The sequence below is a fragment of the Rutilus rutilus genome (assembly GCF_951802725.1).
Source record: "Rutilus rutilus genome assembly, chromosome: 1".
Taxonomy (NCBI): Eukaryota; Metazoa; Chordata; class Actinopteri; order Cypriniformes; family Leuciscidae; genus Rutilus; species Rutilus rutilus.
The window spans coordinates 71,222,945-71,246,766 of NC_140209.1; the positions used below are offsets into that span (position 1 = coordinate 71,222,945).

The following is a 23,822-nucleotide window of genomic DNA, read 5'->3' on the forward strand; positions in this document are numbered from 1 at the left end:
TGAACATGTTTCTTGCCAAAGAGTCCTCGATATTATGCTTTCTATACATACTCATAGACTCCTTCTGATGCCTCATAAGCCATATAGATGTCCATATCTGACCTTTTGAACTTATTTGTGGTCAAAGTATCCTAACATTTTTTCAAACTATAGAAAGTTCTAGACTCCTTTTGATGATAAATCAGCTATACAGAGGTCCCCTTTTGACCTCCTGAACATATTACTGGCCAAAGAGTCCTTGATCTTGGGCTTTCTATACATACTCATAGACTCCTTCTGGTGCTTCATAAGCCATATAGATGTCCATATCTGACCTTTTGAACTTATTTGTGGTCAAGGTGTCCTAACATTTTTTCAAACTATATAAAGTTATAGACTCCTTTTGATGATAAATGAGCTATACAGAGGTCCCCTTTTGACCTCCAGAACATATTTCTGGCCAAAGAGTTCTCGATCTTGGGCTTTCTATACATACTCATAGACTCCTTCTGATGCTTCATAAGCCATATAGATTTCCATATTTGACCTTTTGAACTTATTTGTGGTCAAAGTGTCCTCAAAATTTTTTCAAAGTATATAAAGTGATAGACTCCTTTTGATGATAAATGAGCTATACAGAGGTCCCCTTTTGACCTCCAGAACATATTTCTGGCCAAAGAGTCCTCGATCTTGGGCTTTCTATACATACTCATAGACTCCTTCTGATGCTTCATAAGCCATATAGATGTCCATATCTATCCTTTTGAACTTATTTCTGGTCAAAGTGTCCTCAAAATTTTTCAAACTATATAAAGTTATAGACTCCTTCTGATAAAAAAGAGTCCTCAATCTTGAACTTTGCATTCTCACTCCTAGACTCCTTCTGATGGTTCATAAGCCACATATAGAATTCCATATTTGACCTACTGAACTTATTTCTGGTCAAATGGTCCTCAAAGGGTTTCTTATTATGTTAATTCAGCCATACAGAGGTTCCTATTTGAACTACTGAACACATTTTTGGCCAAAGAGTCTTTGAACATTAACTTTCTCTGCTTATTGACTTCTCTTAATAATACATTAGCCATACAAAAGTCCATATTTGACCTACTAATATATTTCTGGTCAAAGAGTCCCTGATCTTGACCTTTCTGTACATGCTCATTGACAGCTTCTGATGTTTCATCAGCCTGAAAGATGTCCATACTTGACCCATTGAATATATTTCTGACCATAGAGTCCTCGATCTTGAACTTTCTAAACATACTTGTAGACTTGTTAATTAATTATCTGCTATCCAATGTATTTGAACAGTAGTTCAAATTTTATATTTTGAACATATTTCTAGACATGAGACATGAGACTAATTGCTTTTACAATCCTTCTGATGTTTCATCAGCCATACAGTATAGTTCAAATTTGACCTATTGAACATTTCTATAACCAAAGTGTCCTCGATCTTGATCGTTCTATACATAATCATAGGCTTGTTCTGATGTTTCATCATTGAGACAGAAGTCAGTTATTGACCTACTGAACATATTTCTGGCAAAAGAATCATCAAAGTTTAACTTACTGTTCCTTCTCCTAGACTATTTTTGATTTTACATCCACCATACAGTAGTCCATATTTGACCAAGAGAACATATTTCTGGCCAAAAGAGTCGTCAAAAGGTATGTTTATATGCATTCTCATCGACTACTTTTGATGTTAAATCAACCATATTGTTAGTCCAAATTTGACCCATTGAACATATATCTGGCCAAAGAGACCTAGAACTTTAAATATCTATACATAATTACTATCTCCTTCTGATTTTTCATCACCCAGGCTATTATCCATATTTGACAATTGAACATATTTCTGGCTGGAAGAGTCCTTGATCTTTCTATACGTACTCATAGACGCTTTCAGATAGTACTTCAGCCAAAAAATGATCCATAATTGACTACTAAACTCATTTCTGAGCGATGGGTTTATAATCTTGATTTCTCTATACATTGACTCCTTCTGATGTTACAATAGCAAAACATTATTGTATTGTATTGTATCAATATGACCTATTAAACCTATTTCTGACCACTGAGTCTATGAACATTTTTCAATACATACTCAATGACTCCTGATTTTACAACAGCAATATAGTATTTCAAAATTTGATCAATTGAACATATTTCTGGCCAAAGAGACCTTGATCTTATTCTTTCTATACATACTCCTTCTGATGTTTCATCAGCCAGATAATTGTCCACAATTGACCTACTGAACATTTTTCTGCCCGAAGAGTCTATGAACTTGAACTTTCTATACATAATCATTTACTTCTGATGTTTCTTCAGCCATACAGTAGTCCAGATTTGACATGTTGAACATATTTCTGACCAAAGAGATTTTGATCTTGAACTTTCTATTCATAATTATAGACTCTTTCAGAAAGTTACATCGGACAGACAATTGTCCATATTAATTATTAAACATATTTCTGGCCAACAAGTCCATGAACTTGAACATTCTGTACATGCTAATTGACTCCTTTTAGTGTTTCATCAGCCAGACATTAGTCCATAATTGACCTACTGAACATATTGCTGCCCGAAGAGTCTTGAACTTGAACTTTCTATATAGGCTCATTGACTCCTTCTGATGTTTCACAAGCAGACAATAGTCCATAATTGACCCTCTGAACATATTTATAGTAAAAGAGTCCTCTGTCTTGAACTTTCTATAGATTCTCAGTGACTCCATATAGATAATTGACCCACTGAACATATTTCTACCTGAAGAGTCTTTGAACTTGAACTTTCTATTCATAATCTTCTTCCTCAATCTTCATTGACTTCTGATTCATCAGCCAGACAGCAGTCCATATTTGACCCACTAAACATATTTCTGGCAAAAGAGTCCTCGATCTTGAAACTTTTAAACATACTCATAGACTCTTTCTGGTGTTTCATCAGCCATGCAGTAGTTCTGATTTGACATAATGAACATATTTCTGACCGAAGAGTCCTCGATCTTGAACTTTCTATTCATACTTATAGACTCTTTCAGATAGTACATCGGCCAGACAATTGTAGATATTGACTATTGAAGTAAAAGAGTTCTCGATCTTGAACTTTCTATACATTCTCAGTGATGCCTTATTTTGTTTCTTTAGCCATACAGAAGTCCAGATTTGACATGTTGAACATATTTCTGACTTGAAAATTTTGTACATGCTAATTCACTCCTTTTAGTGTTTCATCAGCCAGACAGTAGTCAATAATGGACCTACTGAAAATATTTCTGGTAAAAGAGTCCTCGATTTTGAACTTTCTATACATTCTCAGTGACGCCTTATTTTATTTCTTTAGCCATAAAGTAGTTCAGATTTAACATGTTGAACATATTTCTGACTGAAGAGTCCTTGATCTTGAACTTTCTATTCACACTTATAGACTCCTTCAGATAGTACATCGGCCAGACAACTGTTCATAATGACTCTTTTTTTTTTTTTTTTTTTTTGGCCAACGAGTCTATGTACTTGAACTTTCTATACATGCTCATTGACTCCTTTTAGTGCTTCATCAGCCAGAGAGTACTCCATAATTTACCTACTGAACATATTTCTAGTAAAAGAGTCCTCGATCTTGAACATTCTATACATGCTCATTGACTCCTTATGCTGTTTCTTTCTACACATAGTCGTTTACTCCATCTGATGTTACATCAGCCATAAAGAAGTCCATAATTGACCCAAGGGACATATTTGTGGCCAGTCTTGAACTTTCTATACATACTCATAGTCTCCTTCTGATTCTTCATAAGCCATATTTATGTCCATATTTATGACTTATTATTATTTCTGGTCAAAGGTTCCTCAAAAGTTTTTAAACTATGTAAAATTATAGACTCCATCTGATGATAAATCAGACCAAAAGAGGTCAAATTTTGACTCTTGAGTCAATATGTATAGAGAGTTAATGTTCAATGATTCTTTGGCCAAAAATATATTCAGAGGGTCACATACCTGTTAAAGTGATGTATCATCAGAAGAAGTCTATGAGTATTTAGTAAGTTAACTTGTGAGGACCTTTTTGCCAAAAATATTTTCAATTCGCCATATATGGACATCTATATAGCTAATGAAGAATCAGAAAGAGTCAATGAGTATATATAGAATGGTCAAGTTGAGACTCTTTGACCAGAAAAAATTTCAGTATGTCAAATATGGACTTTTGTCATGATGATATAACATCCGAAGATATCAATCTGAATGAAGGTGTTAATCTTTAAGGACTCTTTGGCCAGTAATATTTTCGGACATCAGAAGGAGTCTATAGATTATGACAGACAAAATCCTTTTGAGAACTCTTTGGTCAAATTTTTTTTCAATCGGTCAAATATGGACTACTGCCTGCCTGGTTTGGCATTGCAAGAAGTCAGTCTATATTGTATAGTGAGTTAATGTTCACGGACTCTGGCCAGAAATATTTTCAGTAGGTCAAAAATAGACTACTGGCTGGTTAATATAACATCACAACAAGTCAATCTGTAGTCAAAAGTCAAAAGTTCAAGCAACTCTCAAACTCTTTGGCCAGAAATATGTTCCAAAGGTCAAAAGGTGACCTTTGTATAGCTGATTTATCATCAGAAAGAGTCTATAACTTTATATAGTTTAAAAACTTTTGATGACCAGAAATAAGTTCAAAAGGTCAGATATGGATATCTATATGGCTTATGTAACATTAGAAGGAGTCTATGAGTATGTATAGAAAGGTCAAGATCGAGAACTCTATGGCCATAAATATATTCCTTGGGTCAAATATGGACTTCTGTATGGCTGATTTAACATCAGAAGGAGTCTATGAGTTTCTAAGAGTAAAAAACATTTTGAGGATTCTTTGGCCAAAAACATGTTAAATCAGTCAAATATGGCTACAGTCTGGCTGACATAACATCACGAGAAGTCTTTATGGTAGGAGAAATATAAATAGTAAGGTAAATGTTCAAGGTCTCTGGCCAGAAATATGTTCAGAAGGTCAAATATGGACTTCTGTATGGCTGATTTAACATCAGAAGGAGTCTAAACATTTATGATAGACAAAATCCTTTAGAGAACTCTTTGGTCAATTTTTTTTCAATCAGTCAAATATGGACTACTGTCTGCCTGATTTTACATTACGAGAAGTCAGTCTATATGTATAGTGAGTTGATGTTCACGGACTCTGGCTAGAAATATGTTCAGTAGGTCAAAAAAAGACTACTGGCTGGTTAATATAACATCACAACAAGTCAATCTGTAGTATAGCAAGATAATGTTCAAGAACTCTTTGGCCAGAAATATGTTCAGAAGGTCAAAAGGTGACCTTGGTATAGCTGATTTATTATCAGAAGGAGTCTATAACTTTATATAGTTTGAAAAATTTTGAGGACACTTTGACCACAAATAAGTTCAAAAGGTCAGATATGGACATCTATATGGCTTATGAAGCACCAGAAGGAGTCTATGAGTATGTATAGAAAACGCAAGATCGAAGACTCTTTGGCCAGAAATCTGTTCAGGAGGTCAAAAGGGGCCCTCTGTATAGCTGATTTATCATCAAAAGGAGTCTATAACTTTCTATAGTTTGAAAAAAATGTAAGGACACTTTGACCACAAATAAGTTCAAAAGGTCAGATATGGACATCTATATGGCTTATGAAGCATCAGAAGGAGTCTATGAGTATGTATAGAAAACGCAAGATCGAAGACTCTTTGGCCAGAAATATGTTCAGTAGTTCAAAAGGGGACCTCTATATAGCTGACATCATCAAAAAGAGTCTATAACAGGAGACCTCCTTTTGACCAAAAGGGGACCTCTATATAGCTGACATCATCAAAAAGAGTCTGTAACTTTATATAGTTTGATTTTTTTTATGACACTTTGACCACAAATAAGTTCAAAAGGTCAGATATGGACATCTATATGGCTTATGAGGCATCAGAAGGAGTCTATGAGTATGTATAGAAAGCATAAGATCGAGGACTCTTTGGCCAGAAATATGTTCAGTAGTTCAAAAGGGGACCTCTATATAGCTGACATCATCAAAAAGAGTCTATAACTTTATATAGTTTGAATTTTTTTATCACACTTTGACCACAAATAAGTTCAAAAGGTCAGATATGGACATCTATATGGCTTATGAAGCATCAGAAGGAGTCTATGAGTATGTATAGAAAGCATAAGATCGAGGACTCTTTGGCCAGAAATATGTTCAGTAGTTCAAAAGGGGCCCTCTGTATAGCTGATTTATCATCAAAAGGAGTCTATAACTTTATATAGTTTGAATTTTTTTTTAGGACACTTTGACCACAAATAAGTTCAAAATGTCAGATATGGATATCTATATGGCTTATGAAGCACCAGAAGGAGTCTATGAGTATGTATAGAAATCCCAATATCGAGGACTCTTTGGCCAGAAATATGTTCAGTAGTTCAAAAGGGGACCTCTGTATAGCTGACTTATCATCAAAAGGAGTCTATAACTTTATATAGTTTGAATTTTTTTTTATGACACTTTGACCACAAATAAGTTCAAAAGGTCAGATATAGACATCTATATGGCTTATGAAGCATCAGAAGGAGTCTATGAGTATGTATAGAAAGCCCCAAGATCAAGGACTCTTTGGCCAGAAACATGTTCAGGAGGTCAAAAGGGGATCTCTGTATAGCTCATTTATCATCAAAAGGAGTCTAGAAATTTCTATAGTTTGAAAAAATGTTAGGACACTTTGACCACAAATAAGTTCAAAAGGTCAGATATGGACATCTATATGGCTTATGAAGCACCAGAAGGAGTCTATGAGTATGTATAGAAAGCCCAAGATCAAGGACTCTTTGGCCAGAAACATGTTCAGGAGGTCAAAAGGTGACCTTGGTATAGCTGATTTATTATCAGAAGGAGTCTATAACTTTATATAGTTTGAAAAATTTTGAGGACACTTTGACCAGAAATAAGTTAAAAAGGTCAGATATGGACATCTATATGGTCTCTTGGCAGAAATATGTTTAGTAGGTCAAAAATGTACTTTTTTTTATGGGTGATGTAACATCAGAAGGAGTCTATAAGTTTGTTTAAAAAACTTTGAGGCCCCTTTGACCAGAAATAAGTTCAATAGGTCAAATATGCACGTCTATATGGCTGATTTAACATCAGAAGGAGTCTATAAGTTTATAATATACACAAAATACCTTTTGTGTATAAAATATGTTCAATCAATATGTTCAATATGTTCAATCAATATGTTTTGTGTAAAAAATATGTTCAATCAGTCAAATATGGACTACTGTCTGGCTTACTAAACATACAAGACTGACTTCTTGTGATGTTATATAAGACAAGAGGGACCTCTGTAGGCCTGATTTGACACATGACATATGTGCATTGGCATTGCACAATAACTAACTTATTCATTTATTCTTTTAAGGGAAATTATTGCATTTACCTCTTGCATTACAATGCATAGAATAAACTACTTCATACCTCATGTGCAATGAAAACATAACATGAGTGTTGCATTGCACAAACGATCTAAGAATTAGCGTTGAATAATAATGTATTATTATTATATCTAACTATATCAGTTAGATATTTTATGCAGTGGAATGTAGATAGTTGAGATAGTTATTGTATGTTTGTGATGCACTCATAGCTTATATGTTATTCTTCAATGCACAAAGTTTGATCTTGTGTGAAATGCAATGCAATAGCACATATTGTATTTCCTCAAAGCAAAACGCAATGTAGTTTGGGAATGAGTTACTTCTGGTGTGTAATGCAATGCAAGAAGTGCATAGCCTATATGTTATTCTTCAATGCACAACGTTAGATCGTTAGTGCAATGCAATGCAATGCAATGCAATGCAATTGCAACAACACACGTTATCTCTTTAATGACCATGGGAATGATTTAGTAGTCTGGGATGCAATGCAATGCAATGCGAAAAGTGCATAACCTATATGTTATTCTTCAGTGCACAACGTTAGATCGTTAGTGCAATGCAATGCAACAACACACGTACCATCTCTTTAATGAACATGGGAATGGTTAAGTTCTAGTGTGCAATGCAATGCAAAAAGTGCATAACCTATATGTTATACTTCAGTGCACAAAGTTAGATCGTTAGTGCAATGCAATGCAATGCAATGCAGTACAAGGCATTGCAAATCAATGCAATGCAATGCAACAACACACATTATGTCTTTAATCAACATGAGAATGAGGTAGTTCTGGTGTGCAATGCAATGAAATGCAAAAAGTGCATAACCTATATGTTATTCTTGAGTGCACAACGTTACATCGCTAGTGCAATGCAATGCACCAACAAACGTTATCTCTTTAATGAACATGGGAATGGTTAAGTTCTAGTGTGCAATGCAATGCAAAAAGTGTATAACCTATATGTTATTCTTCAGTGCACAACATTAGGTCGTTTGTGCAATGCAATGCAACAACACATATGTTATCTCTTTAATGAACATGGGAATGGTTAAGTTCTAGTGTGCAATGCAATGCAATGCAAAAAGTGCATAACCTATGTGTTATTCTTCAGTGCATAACGTTACATCGCTAGTGCAATGCAATGCAACAACACACATATCATCTCTTTAAAGAACATGGGAATGATTTATTTCTGGTGTGCAATGCAATGCGAAAAGGGCATAACCTATGTTATTCTTCAGAGCACAACGTTAGATCGTTTGTGCAATGCAATGCAATGCAATTGCAACAACACACGTTATCTCTTTAATGAACATGGGAATGATTTAGAAGTCTGGTATGCAATGCAATGCGAAAAGTGCATAACCTATATGTTATTCTTCAGTGGACAACGTTAGATCATTAGTGCAATGCAATGCAACAACACACATACCATCTCTTTAATGAACATGAGAATGGTTAAGTTCTAGTGTGCAATGCAATGCAATGCAAAAAGTGCATAACCTATATGTTATTCTTCAGTGCACAAAGTTAGGTCGTTAGTGCAATGCAATGCAATGCAATGCAATGCAATGCAATACAGTACAAGGCATTGCAAATCAATGCAATGCAATGCAATGCAATGCACCAACAAACGTTATCTCTTTAATGAACATGGGAATGATTTAGGTCTGGTGTGCAATGAAATGCAAAAAGTGCATAACCTATATGTTATTCTTTCTTGCACATTGTTAGATCGTTAGTGCAATGCAATGCAATGCAGTGCAAAGCAATACAATGCAATGCAATGCAACAACACACATATCATCTCTATAATGAACTTGGGAATGATTTTGTTCTGGTGTGCAGTGCAATGCGAAAAGAGCATAACCTATGTTATTCTTCAGTGCACAACGTTAGATCGTTAGTGCAATGCAGTGCAATGCAAAGCAATGCAATGCAAAGCAATGCAAAGCAATGCAAAGCAATGCAAAGCAATGCAAAGCAATGCAATGCAATGCAATGCAATGCAATGCAAAGCAAAGCAATGCAAAGCAATGCAAAGCAATGCAAAGCAATGCAAAGCAATGCAAAGCAATGCAAAGCAATGCAATGCAATGCAATGCAATGCAATGCAACAACACACGTTATGTCTTTAATGAACATGGGAATGATTTAGGTCTGGTGTGCAATGAAATGCAAAAAGTGCATAACCTATATGTTATTCTTTCTTGCACATAGTTAGATCGTTAGTGCAATGCAATGCAATGCAGTGCAAAGCAATACAATGCAATGCAACAACACACATATCATCTCTATAATGAACTTAGGAATGATTTTGTTCTGGTGTGCAATGCAATGCGAAAAGAGCATAACCTATATGTTATTCTTCAGTGCACAACGTTAGATCGTTAGTGCAATGCAGTGCAATGCAATGCAATGCAAAGCAATGCAATGCAATGCAATGCAATGCAATGCAATGCAATGCAAAGCAATGCAATGCAATGCAAAGCAATGCAATGCAATGCAATGCAAAGCAAAGCAAAGCAAAGCAAAGCAATGCAAAGCAATGCAAAGCAATGCAAAGCAATGCAATGCAATGCAATGCAATGCAATGCAAAGCAAAGCAATGCAAAGCAATGCAAAGCAATGCAAAGCAATGCAAAGCAATGCAATGCAATACAATGCAATGCAATGCAATGCAATGCAATGCAATCCAATGCAATGCAACAACATACGTTATGTTTTTAATCAACATGGGAATGAGGTAGTTCTGGTGTGCAATACAATGCAAAAAGTGCATAACATATGTTATTCTTCAGTGCACAACGTTAGATCATTAGTGCAATGCAATGCAACAACACACATACCATCTCTTTAATGAACATGAGAATGGTTAAGTTCTAGTGTGCAATGCAATGCAATGTAAAAATTGCATAACCTATATGTTATTCTTCAGTACACAAAGTTAGGTCGTTAGTGCAATGCAATGCAATGCAATGCAATGCAATGCAATACAGTACAAGGCATTGCAAATCAATGCAATGCAATGCAATGCAATGCACCAACAAACGTTATCTCTTTAATGAACATGGGAATGATTTAGGTCTGGTGTGCAATGAAATGCAAAAAGTATGGGAGGCCGTTTGAGACGAAACCCACTGAAACACTCGCGATACACACTGAAACACTCCCGCTACACACTGAAACACTCGCTCTACACACTGAAACACTCGCGCTACACACTGAAACACTCGCTCTACACACTGAAACACTCGCACTACACACTGAAACACTCGCGCTACACACTGAAACACTCGCGCTACACACTGAAACACTCGCGCTACACACTGAAACACTTGCCCATACATGTGAAACACGTGCGCGTACATGTGAAACACTTGCGATACACACTGAAACACTTGCCCATACATGTGAAACAGTATATATCTGTGCATATACATGAAAGACATGCGGCTACATAGAAACTCATTGCATATACCCCTGTAATCGCCCACGTACTGTTGTACCTGCACAAAGACTGCACATTAATTCTCGCGTGTGAGAGAGCGCAAACATTTTCAGTGTGTCCGGAAGTCGTTTCATTGCAACCGGAAGTTTGGTTCATTTGGAAACAGAAGCGCGGTTTATTTGGAATAGCGAGCAGTCATGGCAGATCGTGCGCCTGCTGCCGATGCTATAAATCTGTTGAGAAATCTTCTTTGTTCTCCAGTTTTGATTAACACGATCGCAAATTCTGCAGCATCCAGTTCTCAGATTGATTCAGAAATTGGGGCATTGTTTCGACCCACGCAAAACCTAGAAGCTAGGAACACAACTGTCACACAGCACGTAGGCCTAACTGTACCGAGCACACCTGCATCCGAGAACCAGACGCCCCGTTTCATAGCGAGACGGTACAGCAGCTGGAGGCCCAACTCCAAAGGAAAGAGGTATGTACCGTGTATTTATTACATTAGGTATGTTTTTTTTATATTGTTGTTGTTTTATTTGGCAACTTGACCCAATTAACCATGGCTTTATTAGTAGTTTTATATAAGTGTAGTCACCATTCTTTTTGGCAGGTTACCATTTACATTAACACCGTTTTACTACAAATACCATGGTTAAACTATGATTAATGACTGTACCAAAGTCATGGTTAATTTGTGGTTACCATGATTTAACTATATTAACCATGTTTTTATTAAAGTGGTTTTTGTACTGTTGACATGAACTGTAATGTGGTGCAACCACAAAACTCTAATTTATCATGGGAAATAATAATAATGGACAAGTACAAAAATATTGAACATTTCATTTAGACAATGTAGGTTAAAAGTTAAAACGGTGCATTTTATTTTCCACATAAAGGGGTATTAATATATATTATTTTCCCTAGCACTTTCATTGAGCTAGTTATCATTAATTAAGAGAAAAACACAAGTCATGTGCGTGTGTGTGTGTGTGTGTGTGTGTGTGTGTGTGTGTGATCTCTTAGTTACACAATTACCAACATTCACAGTGGCCATCCTCTTCTTTGTGTCTTGACATTTACTGACAGACAAGAAGGATGGGTTACAGCTACTAATAGCACTTTTATGACATTTAACAATTTATTTGTCCTTTTTTTTCTCAGGCCAAAACCACCATATCATAGGATTTATAATAAAGATATAATTCTACTGACACATCCCAAAGAAAACAATGTGGTTAAGCAGAGGGCGAAGCAGAAGTTGTATGAAAAGGGCCACATAATAAGTGCTTTTGAGTTTGATAAAACGTGGGACTACAGAACAGTCATGAATAAAATGCATGAGGCATTTAAAGGGAAAATTCCATGTGGTGTGGGGTAAGTTGGTTTGTAATCATGCATATGCAGATGTGTACAACGATTTAAGATTTAGCCTCAAGTGTTTAATCAAATTTTATAAAACATTAACAAAGTTTTTGTGTTATTTTTGGCTGTCAGTCTGGAAATGCTCTTGCCTTGTGGCAACAAACTTGTTGCTCCTACATTTAATGAAGGCCAGAAGCTCGACGGCAATCTGATTCAGAAGGTTTTTAAACGAGCTTCTCTTTATTTGAGACCATCAGAGCCTCTTCAAGTAAGTATAAGCCATTAAACTGAATTAATTTAAATCATAAATTATTATTTATTTTACAATTAAGTGTTTTCCCAAAAGGTTAATAGTTTAATTTGTCCTACATTTTGGCATTAACTTCACACAAATGTAACTGTGTACAATAGCACTGATCAAAAGTTTGACTACTGCTAACTTGTTTATGTAGTCTGTGTATGGAGACACCTCAGATTCTGAAGAGAACTGTGAGGAAGAGGAGGTAGATACATGTGGTACAGATGATGAGAGGCCATCACATTCCTCAAAGTCATGCAAAGAACAGACAGGGAATCCCACCTTTGTTTCAGCAAGTGCTAAAACCTCAACAGCGGAGCTACCCGCAACAGAGTCCCATGCCATGGCAATATCCATTTCAACACAACATGTTGAACAACCATCAACACACCATTTTGAACAACCATCAACAAATGCCCAAGCCTCTTCCAGCAGCCAACAAGGAACATCTCAATCAAATAGCCCCACCTCAAGGCGCTGGCAAAATGATTATGGAACTTACATTAACCTCATAAATGACTCATTAGATGAAGATGAAGACGAAGAAATGTACACCGCTATTATTGCCAGTATTGAGGACCAGACGTAAGTGCATTATGCTAAATTAAAGCAATAATTTTACTTTTGATAACATCATCTGGAGGAGTGAGTCTTTTTCAAATCAAGGTCGGTTAGTTAACATGAAGTAGGAGCTTTTTTTAAGTTTGTGACTTTTTACTACAAATTTTTAAGATAGGATTTTGACATAATGTAACCAATGTAAAGAGCCTAAAAATTTAGCTTACGTCTTTAGTATATATTTATCATGGTTTATAAGTTTTGATTTGAGTAAATGCATGTTGTATGTACTGCAACTATAGCGGTTCATGAACATTTGTTTACAGTCTTCTTGATAATAGCCGTCTAATCAGATGAATAGTTGGATTATTGCTGTCCATCTAATCATGTGCTGAAGGATTTCTTTCCTTGTCATTTTAGACGCCCCAAAGAAGATGTCTCCATAAGTGACATCTTAAAAGAACTTGGTGAAAAGATCAAAAGCACAGGCATTTGCAAGTTCAATATCAATCGTGCAGCAGTGCTTGATGGAGCTATTCGAGGCTTTCGAAGAATGTCGTACAACCCAAACCACAAAATGTGCATTAAGTTCTCTGATGACAAGGGCACAACCGAGGAGGCTGTTGATCTTGGCGGCCCCCGACGAGAATTTCTACGGCTTCTCATGGAAGCACTATCACACTCTGAGATGTTTGAGGGACATGAGGGACACTTAAACTTGGCCCTTGATTCCTTTGGTATATATAATTGCATTGAGTCAGTTAAAATGATAGTAATAATGAATATGCTGTATGAATTTTATTTATTTATTTTGGGCCACAGAATTATAACAAAGTGATAGTGTCCTGATTTGACTTTTATTCTGCTTATTTTACAGCTGTGCGGGATGACAGATATTTTTTTGCTGGTCAATCCATTGCTGTCAGTCTGGTTCATGGAGGCCCACCACCATGTTTCCTCTCTGAAACTCTTTTCAGCTGCTTAGTTAAAGGACCAGAGATGAGCAGACCAGTCATTGAGGACATTGCAGACAACGAACTCTATGAAAAACTGAAACAGGTTTGTAAGCACTTTTACTTTTTCTACTTGTGTAATGTACTATATATATATATATTTTTTTGGAACCAGGTTTCTGAATCCAGAACAGTGGAGGAGCTTCACACATCTACTGAGCCTTTGACAGATTACTTGTCTCATGCTGGCTGCCTAAGACCTCTTACAAGTTTGTTGGACAAGAATCCGTTACTGGAGGATGTTCTGATGTTTCAAGTTGTTCACCGTGTCCGTGGTCCCTTTGAAAGGTACATGTTGTCTCAGTGAATACTGTGCTCTCTTAGTCTAGTGGACAAATAGGTTTACATGTGTTTATTGGGTTTACATTAAGTTTATTATTTTAGCTACTCTTTTAGGTTTACCTCTGTAGTAGCGATTGTAATAAAAAAGCAATAAGGGTTTAAGTGACTGTCATGAGAAGATGATGAAGACGAGGGTAGACGGGACCCAATAAGAAGTGGTTTTAATAACAATAAACACAAGAACAGTGCGGCTAATTGTTTAAACAAGGGGTAAACACGCAAACATCAACCGACACTAAAGAATGAAAACAGAGAAACTAAATACACAGACAAAACTAACTAAATGATGATCAGCTGTGGTGGAGGATCAGTGTCTATGGTGACTGATGAGTGGTGGGAAAATCAAACAAAGGACACACGTGACACAAATTTTTGATTGAATAATTTCTGTTCTAAAAACTGATTAGTTATTTAATTTGGCGCCACTTAAACAACACCACCCTCAGCTCAAATAGAACTGTTTAATAATGGAGTGTTGGATTATATTCTCTATCTCAATTTTGTATATTTAGGTTCAGAGATGGATTGAAAACACTTGGAGTCCTCCAGAAGATCCAGCAACATCCAGAAGCGTTTCATGCTGCCCTCTGCTACACTCCAAGGAACCTATCAGCAGACATCATGGATGGGCTGTTTGAAATCAGATGGTCGGAGACAGGAAGCAATAGACGAGCGAATGAAAACCGAGTGGTCGCCTATTGGAGAGATTACCTCCAGGATGCTGAAGGTGGGCATATTTAGTGTTAAAAGCTTTAGAATACTGGGTAATACTTTATAATAAGTATACAGTGATATGGTACTTAATGCACAAATCATTTAACTATTAATTCAAAGTTAATGTATTGTACTCTCTACATTGTTAATATATTAGGCTATTTAAAAATAGTGAATTATTCATTCATTGTCTCTGTAATTAACACTATTATTAATGGTTAATTAGCTTGTACCGAAGGTACTGTTAATTGTTTATCAGGAGTAAATAGTCCTCACTTTAGATTAGTTAGATTGGTCACGGAAAATGGATTCATATGCAGAGTTCCTTAAAATGTTTAAAAACACATTACACACACACACTTAGACTCTCTCACTCACTCACACTAAAGCCCAGTTTAGACTTCTGCATTGAACTCCTGCCATTGCTATGCTGGGCTGTGTGTAGCTGACATGCACCTCTCCAAAAATGTAACAACGCATCAATTATACGCGGACGCAAGCACTGTGATTGGTCTGCTAGAACCCCTCCCTCAGGTTTCACACGCTCCCTCTGCACGTGTAATTGCGCATCAAAACAGACAACAGGGCAGAAGTATAAATCAGCCTTTAGACTCAAACTCACACAACCAGACTCACATACTCTCACTCTCACACACTTAGACTTAGACTCAAACTCTGACTAAAACTCACTCACACACACACTCTCACTGACACACAGACTCACACACTCTCACTGACACACAGACTCACACACTCTCACTTACACACTCACACACACTCTCACTTACACACTGACACACAGACTCACACACACACTCTCACTTACACTCACACACACTCTCACTTACACACTGACACACAGACTCACACACACTCTCACTTACACACTGACACACAGACTCACACACACTCTCACTTACACACTGACACACAGACTCACACACACTCTCACTTACACTCACACACACTCACTTACACACTGACACACACTCTCTCTTACACTCACACACAGACTCACTCACACTCTCACTTACACACACTCACTTACACACTGACACACAGACTCACTCACACACACTCTCACACACTCTCACTTACACACTGACACACTCTCACTTACACACTGACACACAGACACACTCTCACTTACACACTGACACACAGACACACTCTCACTTACACACAGACACACTCTCACACTCTCACTTACACACTGACACACTCTCACTTAAACACTGACACACAGACTCACTCACACACACTCTCACTTACACACTCACACACACTCACTTACACACTCATACTAAAACTCACACACACACACACTCTTACTCACTTACACACACACACACACACTCACTCTCACACACTCACACTTAGACTCACTAAAACTCACACACACTCTCACTCATTCACTTAGGCACTTACTCACACACACACACACTCACACACACTCTCTCACTCACTCTCTCACTCACTCACACACTTTCACTCACACAATCTCACTTAGACTCAAACTCACACCAAAACTCACTTACACACTCTCTCACTCACACACTCTCACTCACACACTCACACTTTGACTCAAACTTACACTAAAACTCACACACACTCACTCACTCTCACACTCACTCACAAACACTCACTGACACACACACACACACACTGACACACAGACTCACACACACTCTCACTGACACACACACACGCTCACTTACACACTGACACACAGACTCACACACACAAACTCGCGCACTCACTCACTAGAGACTATATTAACTATGAATAAACTATTAGTTTGAAAATGATTTGTAAGTACTTTATTACTGTATACTTAATGTAAAATGTTACGAATACAGAAATTGGTGCCTGAAGCTTTGTTTAAAAATTGATACATGTTCAGAGGGGGGATAGTTTTTTTTAGAATGTTTGTTCCCTAGGAATCAAACCTAAAATATAGGCATTGTGAAATGGAATCCCCAATTGAGCTACTGGAAATCCATTTTATGTTTGTCTTGTTAAGTGTTTAGTGTAAGCCACTGCATAGAGTATTAGTTATTAATCTTGTTAGCACTTTTAATGTTTTCTATGCTACATTTCCATCAGAGGAGGAAGGGCCAACAAAGCTGGAGGCCATTTTAACATTTGCAACAGGATCAAATGTGGTGCCACCCATTGGTTTTTCTCCTCAGCCCTCTGTGGAATTCCTTCACAATGAAGGAAAATATCCAGTGGCCAACACCTGCATCAACTGCCTTCGACTTCCCATCCACAAAAGTTACGAGGATTTCAAAAACGACATGGACTTTGGGATCCAAAACACTCAAGGGTTTGGAATGGAATAGAAGCTTGCCTTGAAAGCATTTGTTTCTTTTGCTTGTTTTGTTGAAAAGTGTACCGTTTACTCCAGGTAAAGGAATTTTGTGTTAAGTTATACCTTGTTAGACAGTGCAATTATTTGACTAAACACTTTAAGACAAAAAGCACAACTTTAATTTGCACTACTATGCACCTTAAACTTTGTAAGTGAAACTTTATAAGTATCACACACTTAGACTAAAACTCACACAACCAGACTCACATACTCTCACTCTCACACACTCACTCACTCACTCACTCAAACTCACACACACACACTCTCTCACACTCACTCAAACTCTCTCTCACACACACACACACACACACACACTCTCTCTCACACTCACTCAAACTCACACACACACACACACTCTCTCACACTCACTCAAACTCTCTCACACACACACACACACACACACACTCACTCAAACTCTCACACACACACACACACTCACTCAAACTCACTCAAACTCTCTCTCACACACACACACACACACACACACACACACACACACACACACACACTCTCTCACACTCACTCAAACTCTCACACACACACACACTCACTCAAACTCTCTCTCTCACACACACACACACACACACACACACACACTCTCTCTCACACTCACTCAAACTCACACACACACACACACACACTCTCTCTCTCACACTCACACACACTCTCTCACACTCACTCAAACTCTCACACTTACACAAACTCTCACACACACACACACACACACACACACACACTCTGACACAAACTCTCTCTCACACACACACACACACACACACACACATACTCATACTCTCACACTCACAAACTCTCACACACACACTCTATCACACTCAAACGACATGGACTTTGGGATCCAAAACACTCAAGGGTTTGGAATGGAATAGAAGCTTGCCTTGAAAGCATTTGTTTCTTTTGCTTGTTTTGTTGAAAAGTGTACCGTTTACTCCAGGTAAAGGAATTTTGTGTTAAGTTATACCTTGTTAGACAGTGCAATTATTTGACTAAACACTTTAAGACAAAAAGCACAACTTTAATTTGCACTACTATGCACCTTAAACTTTGTAAGTGAAGATGCACATTTTTTTATGTTTTGTTAAAATAAATGTTACATGTACTGAGGCTCTTGACATCTTTATTGTATGGTACAATAAGCAATTCAGTTAATGAACATAATGAACATGACATTTTCCTTGTGTATTTTGAATATTTTCTGTTTTTTATCACTATTCAATACAATACATAAGAGATAACACTTGACTTTGTTTAAGGTACTTGCAAAACCAAATTTACAATTACTGTCTCGTTTCAAGAAAATTTAAAAGAGCCAAGAAAATGTCAATTCCGTGATTACCATCATCTTGTAAAGGGTCAAACGTCTGGTGGATTTCATTGAGGGTAGTGTTGTTCACATGAAAAGTGGTTTCAGGGATTGAAACTTGGTTGCTGAGCACATCTTCTGCCAAGGGTCCAGTATCAACATTAATTGAAGAGTCATTTGTGTCAAATACACTGTTCACTGCCATGTTATTCTGTCCAACACGACAAATCACTCCTCTGTGCCACAATTGCAAAGGCGTCATGTGTCTTTCTGTAGATAAAGCGTGGTTATTCCACTGGTTTGTGAATTCCCTCACTGCTCTTTGGATTCGTGGCAGGTAAACGTAATGTAAGACAAACAGGTGCAATTCAGACAGTGAATCAAGAATAAACTGATTTTCCATGAAACCGAACAATTCTGAAAAATGGTATGACACTACACGGTTAAGTTCACCCCAAAGCCTTTCTATTCTTTGATTGTGAACACTGCGTCCTGCTATGATACTCCTCCTGTTCAGTCCTCTTCTGCTCAGCATGAATCTAGCCACCTCAATGTTTTCCATTCCACGATCGCATCGGACTCTAGAAGGCAATCCGAAGTTGCGCACTCCTCCTTGAAACAGGGACAAAACGCTGGAAGCCCTGTTGTTATTTAAGCAGTCAAGGTATATGATTGTACGGCTAAACCCGTCTACGCATCCATGGAACACCATCCTCCATCTAACCAATTTATGGTTTCCGTCTATGTGCCTGTCAAAAGAGAAAATGGCAATGGTGGATTATTGAGCTGCTCACCTTTTAAAATCCAATTATACTGTAAGCCAGTAGTTTTAAGGAAAAGTTCACATTAAAAAATGAAAATTACAAAAAAAAAATGTGTGTGTTTTTTAAAGTCAGCTTCAATTAGGTACAACACCAGAATGATTCTCGTTCGCAAAATTACCGCCAGGTTGGGACAATGTGTTAAAGGCTAGAATAGTGATACACTACCGGTCAAACGTTTGTGGACGGTATACGTTTTTTTAAAATGTTTTTAAAAGAAGTCTCTTCTGCTCACCGAGGCTTCATTTAATTGATCCAAAATACAGTAAAAACAGTAATATTGTGAAATATTATCACAATGTAGATCAGCTGTTGTCTATGTGAATATACAGTAAAGTGTAATTTGTTCCTGTGATCAAAGCTGAATTTTCAGTATCATTACTCCAGTCTTCAGTGTCACATGATCCTTCACAAATCACTCTAATATGATGATCAAGTAACATTCACGTACCATTTCATTGTTGAAAACGGTTGTGTACAATTTTTTTTAAAGATTATTTGAAGAATAGAAAGTTCAAAAGAACAGCATTTATCTGGAAGAGAAAGCTTTTGCAACATTATCAATATCGGTAAAATGTTTGGGGCCAGTATGATTTTTTTTTTTGGAACGAAATTAATACTTTTATTCAGCAAGGATGTATTTAATTGATCAAAAGTATAGAAATTCATAATGTTGCAAAAGCTTTCTCTTTCAGATAAATGCTGTTCTTTTGAACTTTCTATTCTTCAGATAATCCTGAAAAATAAAATGATCAGTTTCTTCAAAAATACAGTCTGTTCTCATCACTGATAATAATCATAAATGTTTCTTGATCATCAAATCATCATATTAGAACGATTTCTGAAGGATCATGTGACACTGAAGACTGGAGTAATGATGCTGAAAATTCAGCTTTGATCACAGGAATAAATTACACTTTAGGCTACTGTGTATTCACATAGACAACAGCTGATTTACATTGTGATAATATTTCACAATATTACTGTTTTTGCTGTATTTTAGACCAATTAAATGAACCCTTGGTGAGCAGAAGAGACTTCTTTTAAAAACTTTATTTTTATTTTTATTACCGTTCAAAAAAGTTTGACCGTGTGAAAAACGTGCGTGTATATAATTTAGTTTGAGATAGGCTATGGCACAGTGGATTTAAGTGGCATGTTCGAGCTTTGGCGCGTTTACCTCCCGACTTATGAAATTCTATATTATAGTGCTACTTAGCATATTTAGCGTAATAAACGTATACAAATATCATTCTGGCGTAATATCTATTGTAACTGCAGTTTGTGTAGTTATTTACCTTATTTTACATTTGCTTCTACAGACAGTCGGAAACGTTTAATAATCCATACTGTAATCTGTATAGTTACAATAACATACAGTAGGCTATGATAATATTAATTGACCACATACCATAATTCATTAGGACCTCCGACACTGTAAATTCTGCGACGAATGGCTTGCCTACGTCGAAAGCATCGTCCAACAGGGTCAATTTCCTGCAGAATTTGACGGACCCTCCACCGCTGAATGCGTAATGCCCTTGAGCGAAGACTTCCCCGGACATACGTTTCACCAGCATTTGGAGTGTTCTCTAGAATTTGCCTAATGATTAAAGTCAGATTCTCATCTGACATTGAGCTGTATTCATTCGATGGAATAGAAAGACGTTGCCTGTGACGAAATAAAGTTCGCCGGTCTATTCCAAACAGTGAAGATATTCCCTGCCAGTTATAACCCAGATCCAAGCCGTGGTTAATCTGATCCGCTGTCAAATCATACCGTGGGCGACCAGCAGTGCCACTGTGAACTGTTGGCGGAACGATACAATTTTCGGTGTCTTGTAGTATTTGGCTGTCAAACTGCTGTAGAATTAAATTGATATTATTATATAATGATTCCAGAACAATAATGCATTCTTCAGACCCCTGCCCTCCCGCACGAGTAACTACACTCGTAATTGAACGAACTGTCCGTGCATGGTGCTCTAGTTCAGTAAAGTATGGGATTGCAGGGTCAGTTTGTAAACATTCTATGCACCGAAGGACACGCGAAAGAAAATTAAAAATTTCCTCAGAGTTGGCAATAACACACGAGTGATCACATACGAAAAAGCCTATTGTAAAGAATAACAACAAATACCTCATTTTTTAAACAAGTTTGGAAGGAGCCATATACGTGGAGAATATGAGAATATTTGAGCTCTAACTTCCGGTTGCAATGAAACGACTTCCGGACACACTGAAAATGTTTGCGCTCTCTCACACGCGAGAATTAATGTGCAGTCTTTGTGCAGGTACAACAGTACGTGGGCGATTACAGGGGTATATGCAATGAGTTTCTATGTAGCCGCATGTCTTTCATGTATATGCACAGATATATACTGTTTCACATGTACGCGCACGTGTTTCACATGTATGGGCAAGTGTTTCAGTGTGTAGCGCGAGTGTTTCAGTGTGTAGCGCGAGTGTTTCAGTGTGTAGCGCGAGTGTTTCAGTGTGTAGAGCGAGTGTTTCAGTGTGTAGCGCGAGTGTTTCAGTGTGTAGAGCGAGTGTTTCAGTGTGTAGCGCGAGTGTTTCAGTGTGTATCGCGAGTGTTTCAGTGGGTTTCGTCTCAAACGGCCTCCCATAAAAAAGTGCATAACCTATATGTTATTCTTTCTTGCACATAGTTAGATCGTTAGTGCAATGCAATGCAATGCAGTGCAAAGCAATACAATGCAATGCAATGCAACAACACACATATCATCTCTATAATGAACTTGGGAATGATTTTGTTCTGGTGTGCAATGCAATGCGAAAAGAGCATAACCTATATGTTATTCTTCAGTGCACAACGTTAGATCGTTAGTGCAATGCAGTGCAATGCAATGCAATGCAATGCAAAGCAATGCAATGCAAATAAATGCAATGCAATGCAATGCAATGCAATGCAATGCAATGCAGTGCAAAGAAATGCAAATAAATGCAATGCAATGCAATGCAATGCAATGCAATGCAATGCAATGCAATCCAATGCAATGCAATGCAGCAACACACGTTATGTCTTTACTGAACATGGGAATGATTTAGTTCTGGTGTGCAATACGTGCAATGCAATACGTGCACAACGTTATATCGTTAGTGCAATGCAATGCAGTGCAAAGCACTGCAAATCAATGCAATGCAATACAATGCAATGCAATGCAACAACACACGTTATGTCTTTAATGAACATGGGAATGATTTAGTTCTGGTGTGCAATGCAATTCAATGAGAAAAGTGCTTAACCTATATGTTATTCTTCAGTGCACAACGTTAGATCGTTAGTGCAATGCAATTTAATGCAATGCAATTCAATGCAGTGCAAAGCAAATAAATGCAATGCAATGCAATGCAACAACACACGTTATGTTTTTAATCAACATCGGAATGAGGTAGTTCTGGTGTGCAATGCAATGCAAAAAGTGCATAACATATGTTATTCTTCAGTGCACAACGTTAGATCGTTAGTGCAATGCAATGCAGTGCAAAGCAATGCAAATCAATGCAATGCAATACAATGCAAATGCAACAACACACGTTATGTCTTTAATGAACATGGGAATGATTTAGTTCTGGTGTGCAATGCAATGCAATGCGAAAAGTGCATAACCTATTTGTTATTCTTCAGTGCACAACGTTAGATCTTTAGTGCAATGCAATGCAGTGCAAAGCAATGCAAATCAATGTAATGCAACGCAAAACATTGCATTGCATTGCAATACAATGCAATGCAATGCAATGCAATGCAATGCAATGCAATGCAAAGTAATGCAAAGCAATGCAAATCAATGCAATGCAATACAATGCATTGCAACAACACACGTTATGTCTTTAATGAACATGGGAATGATTTAGTTCTGGTGTGCAATGCAATGCAAAAAGTGCATAACATATATGTTATTCTTCAGTGCACAACGTTAGACCGTTAGTGCAATGCAATGCAATGTAATGCAATGCAGTGCAAAGCAATGCAAATCAATATAGTGCAATACAATGCAATGAAAAAACACTCGTTATGTCTTTAATCAACATGGGAATGAGGTAGTTCTGGTGTGCAATGCAATGCGAAAAGTGCATAACCTATATGTTATTCTTC

The 23,822-nt window shown here is 37.2% G+C and overlaps 2 protein-coding genes across 2 annotated transcripts; one reads left to right on the forward strand and one right to left on the reverse strand.

Annotated features, from left to right (window-relative positions):
* Positions 1 to 11,093: 11,093 nt before the first annotated feature.
* On the forward strand, positions 11,094 to 17,538 carry LOC311305130 (uncharacterized protein; the record flags this gene model as incomplete). Its single annotated transcript, XM_084432664.1, has 8 exons — positions 11,094 to 11,377; positions 12,064 to 12,276; positions 12,397 to 12,532; positions 12,717 to 13,147; positions 13,541 to 13,857; positions 13,998 to 14,421; positions 14,988 to 15,202; positions 17,296 to 17,538. The coding sequence occupies 8 exons, from the start codon at positions 11,094 to 11,096 to the stop codon at positions 17,532 to 17,534; spliced, it is 2,259 nt and encodes a 752-aa protein (XP_084288790.1). The 3' UTR covers positions 17,535 to 17,538.
* A 1,040-nt stretch (positions 17,539 to 18,578) lies between these two features.
* LOC311300755 (uncharacterized protein) lies at positions 18,579 to 21,827 on the reverse strand. Its single transcript, XM_084425262.1, has 2 exons — positions 21,117 to 21,827; positions 18,579 to 19,633 (listed from the first exon to the last, which is right to left on the reverse strand). The coding sequence occupies exons 1-2, from the start codon at positions 21,338 to 21,340 to the stop codon at positions 18,859 to 18,861; spliced, it is 999 nt and encodes a 332-aa protein (XP_084281388.1). The 5' UTR covers positions 21,341 to 21,827; the 3' UTR covers positions 18,579 to 18,858.
* Between the last annotated feature and the right edge of the window lie 1,995 nt (positions 21,828 to 23,822).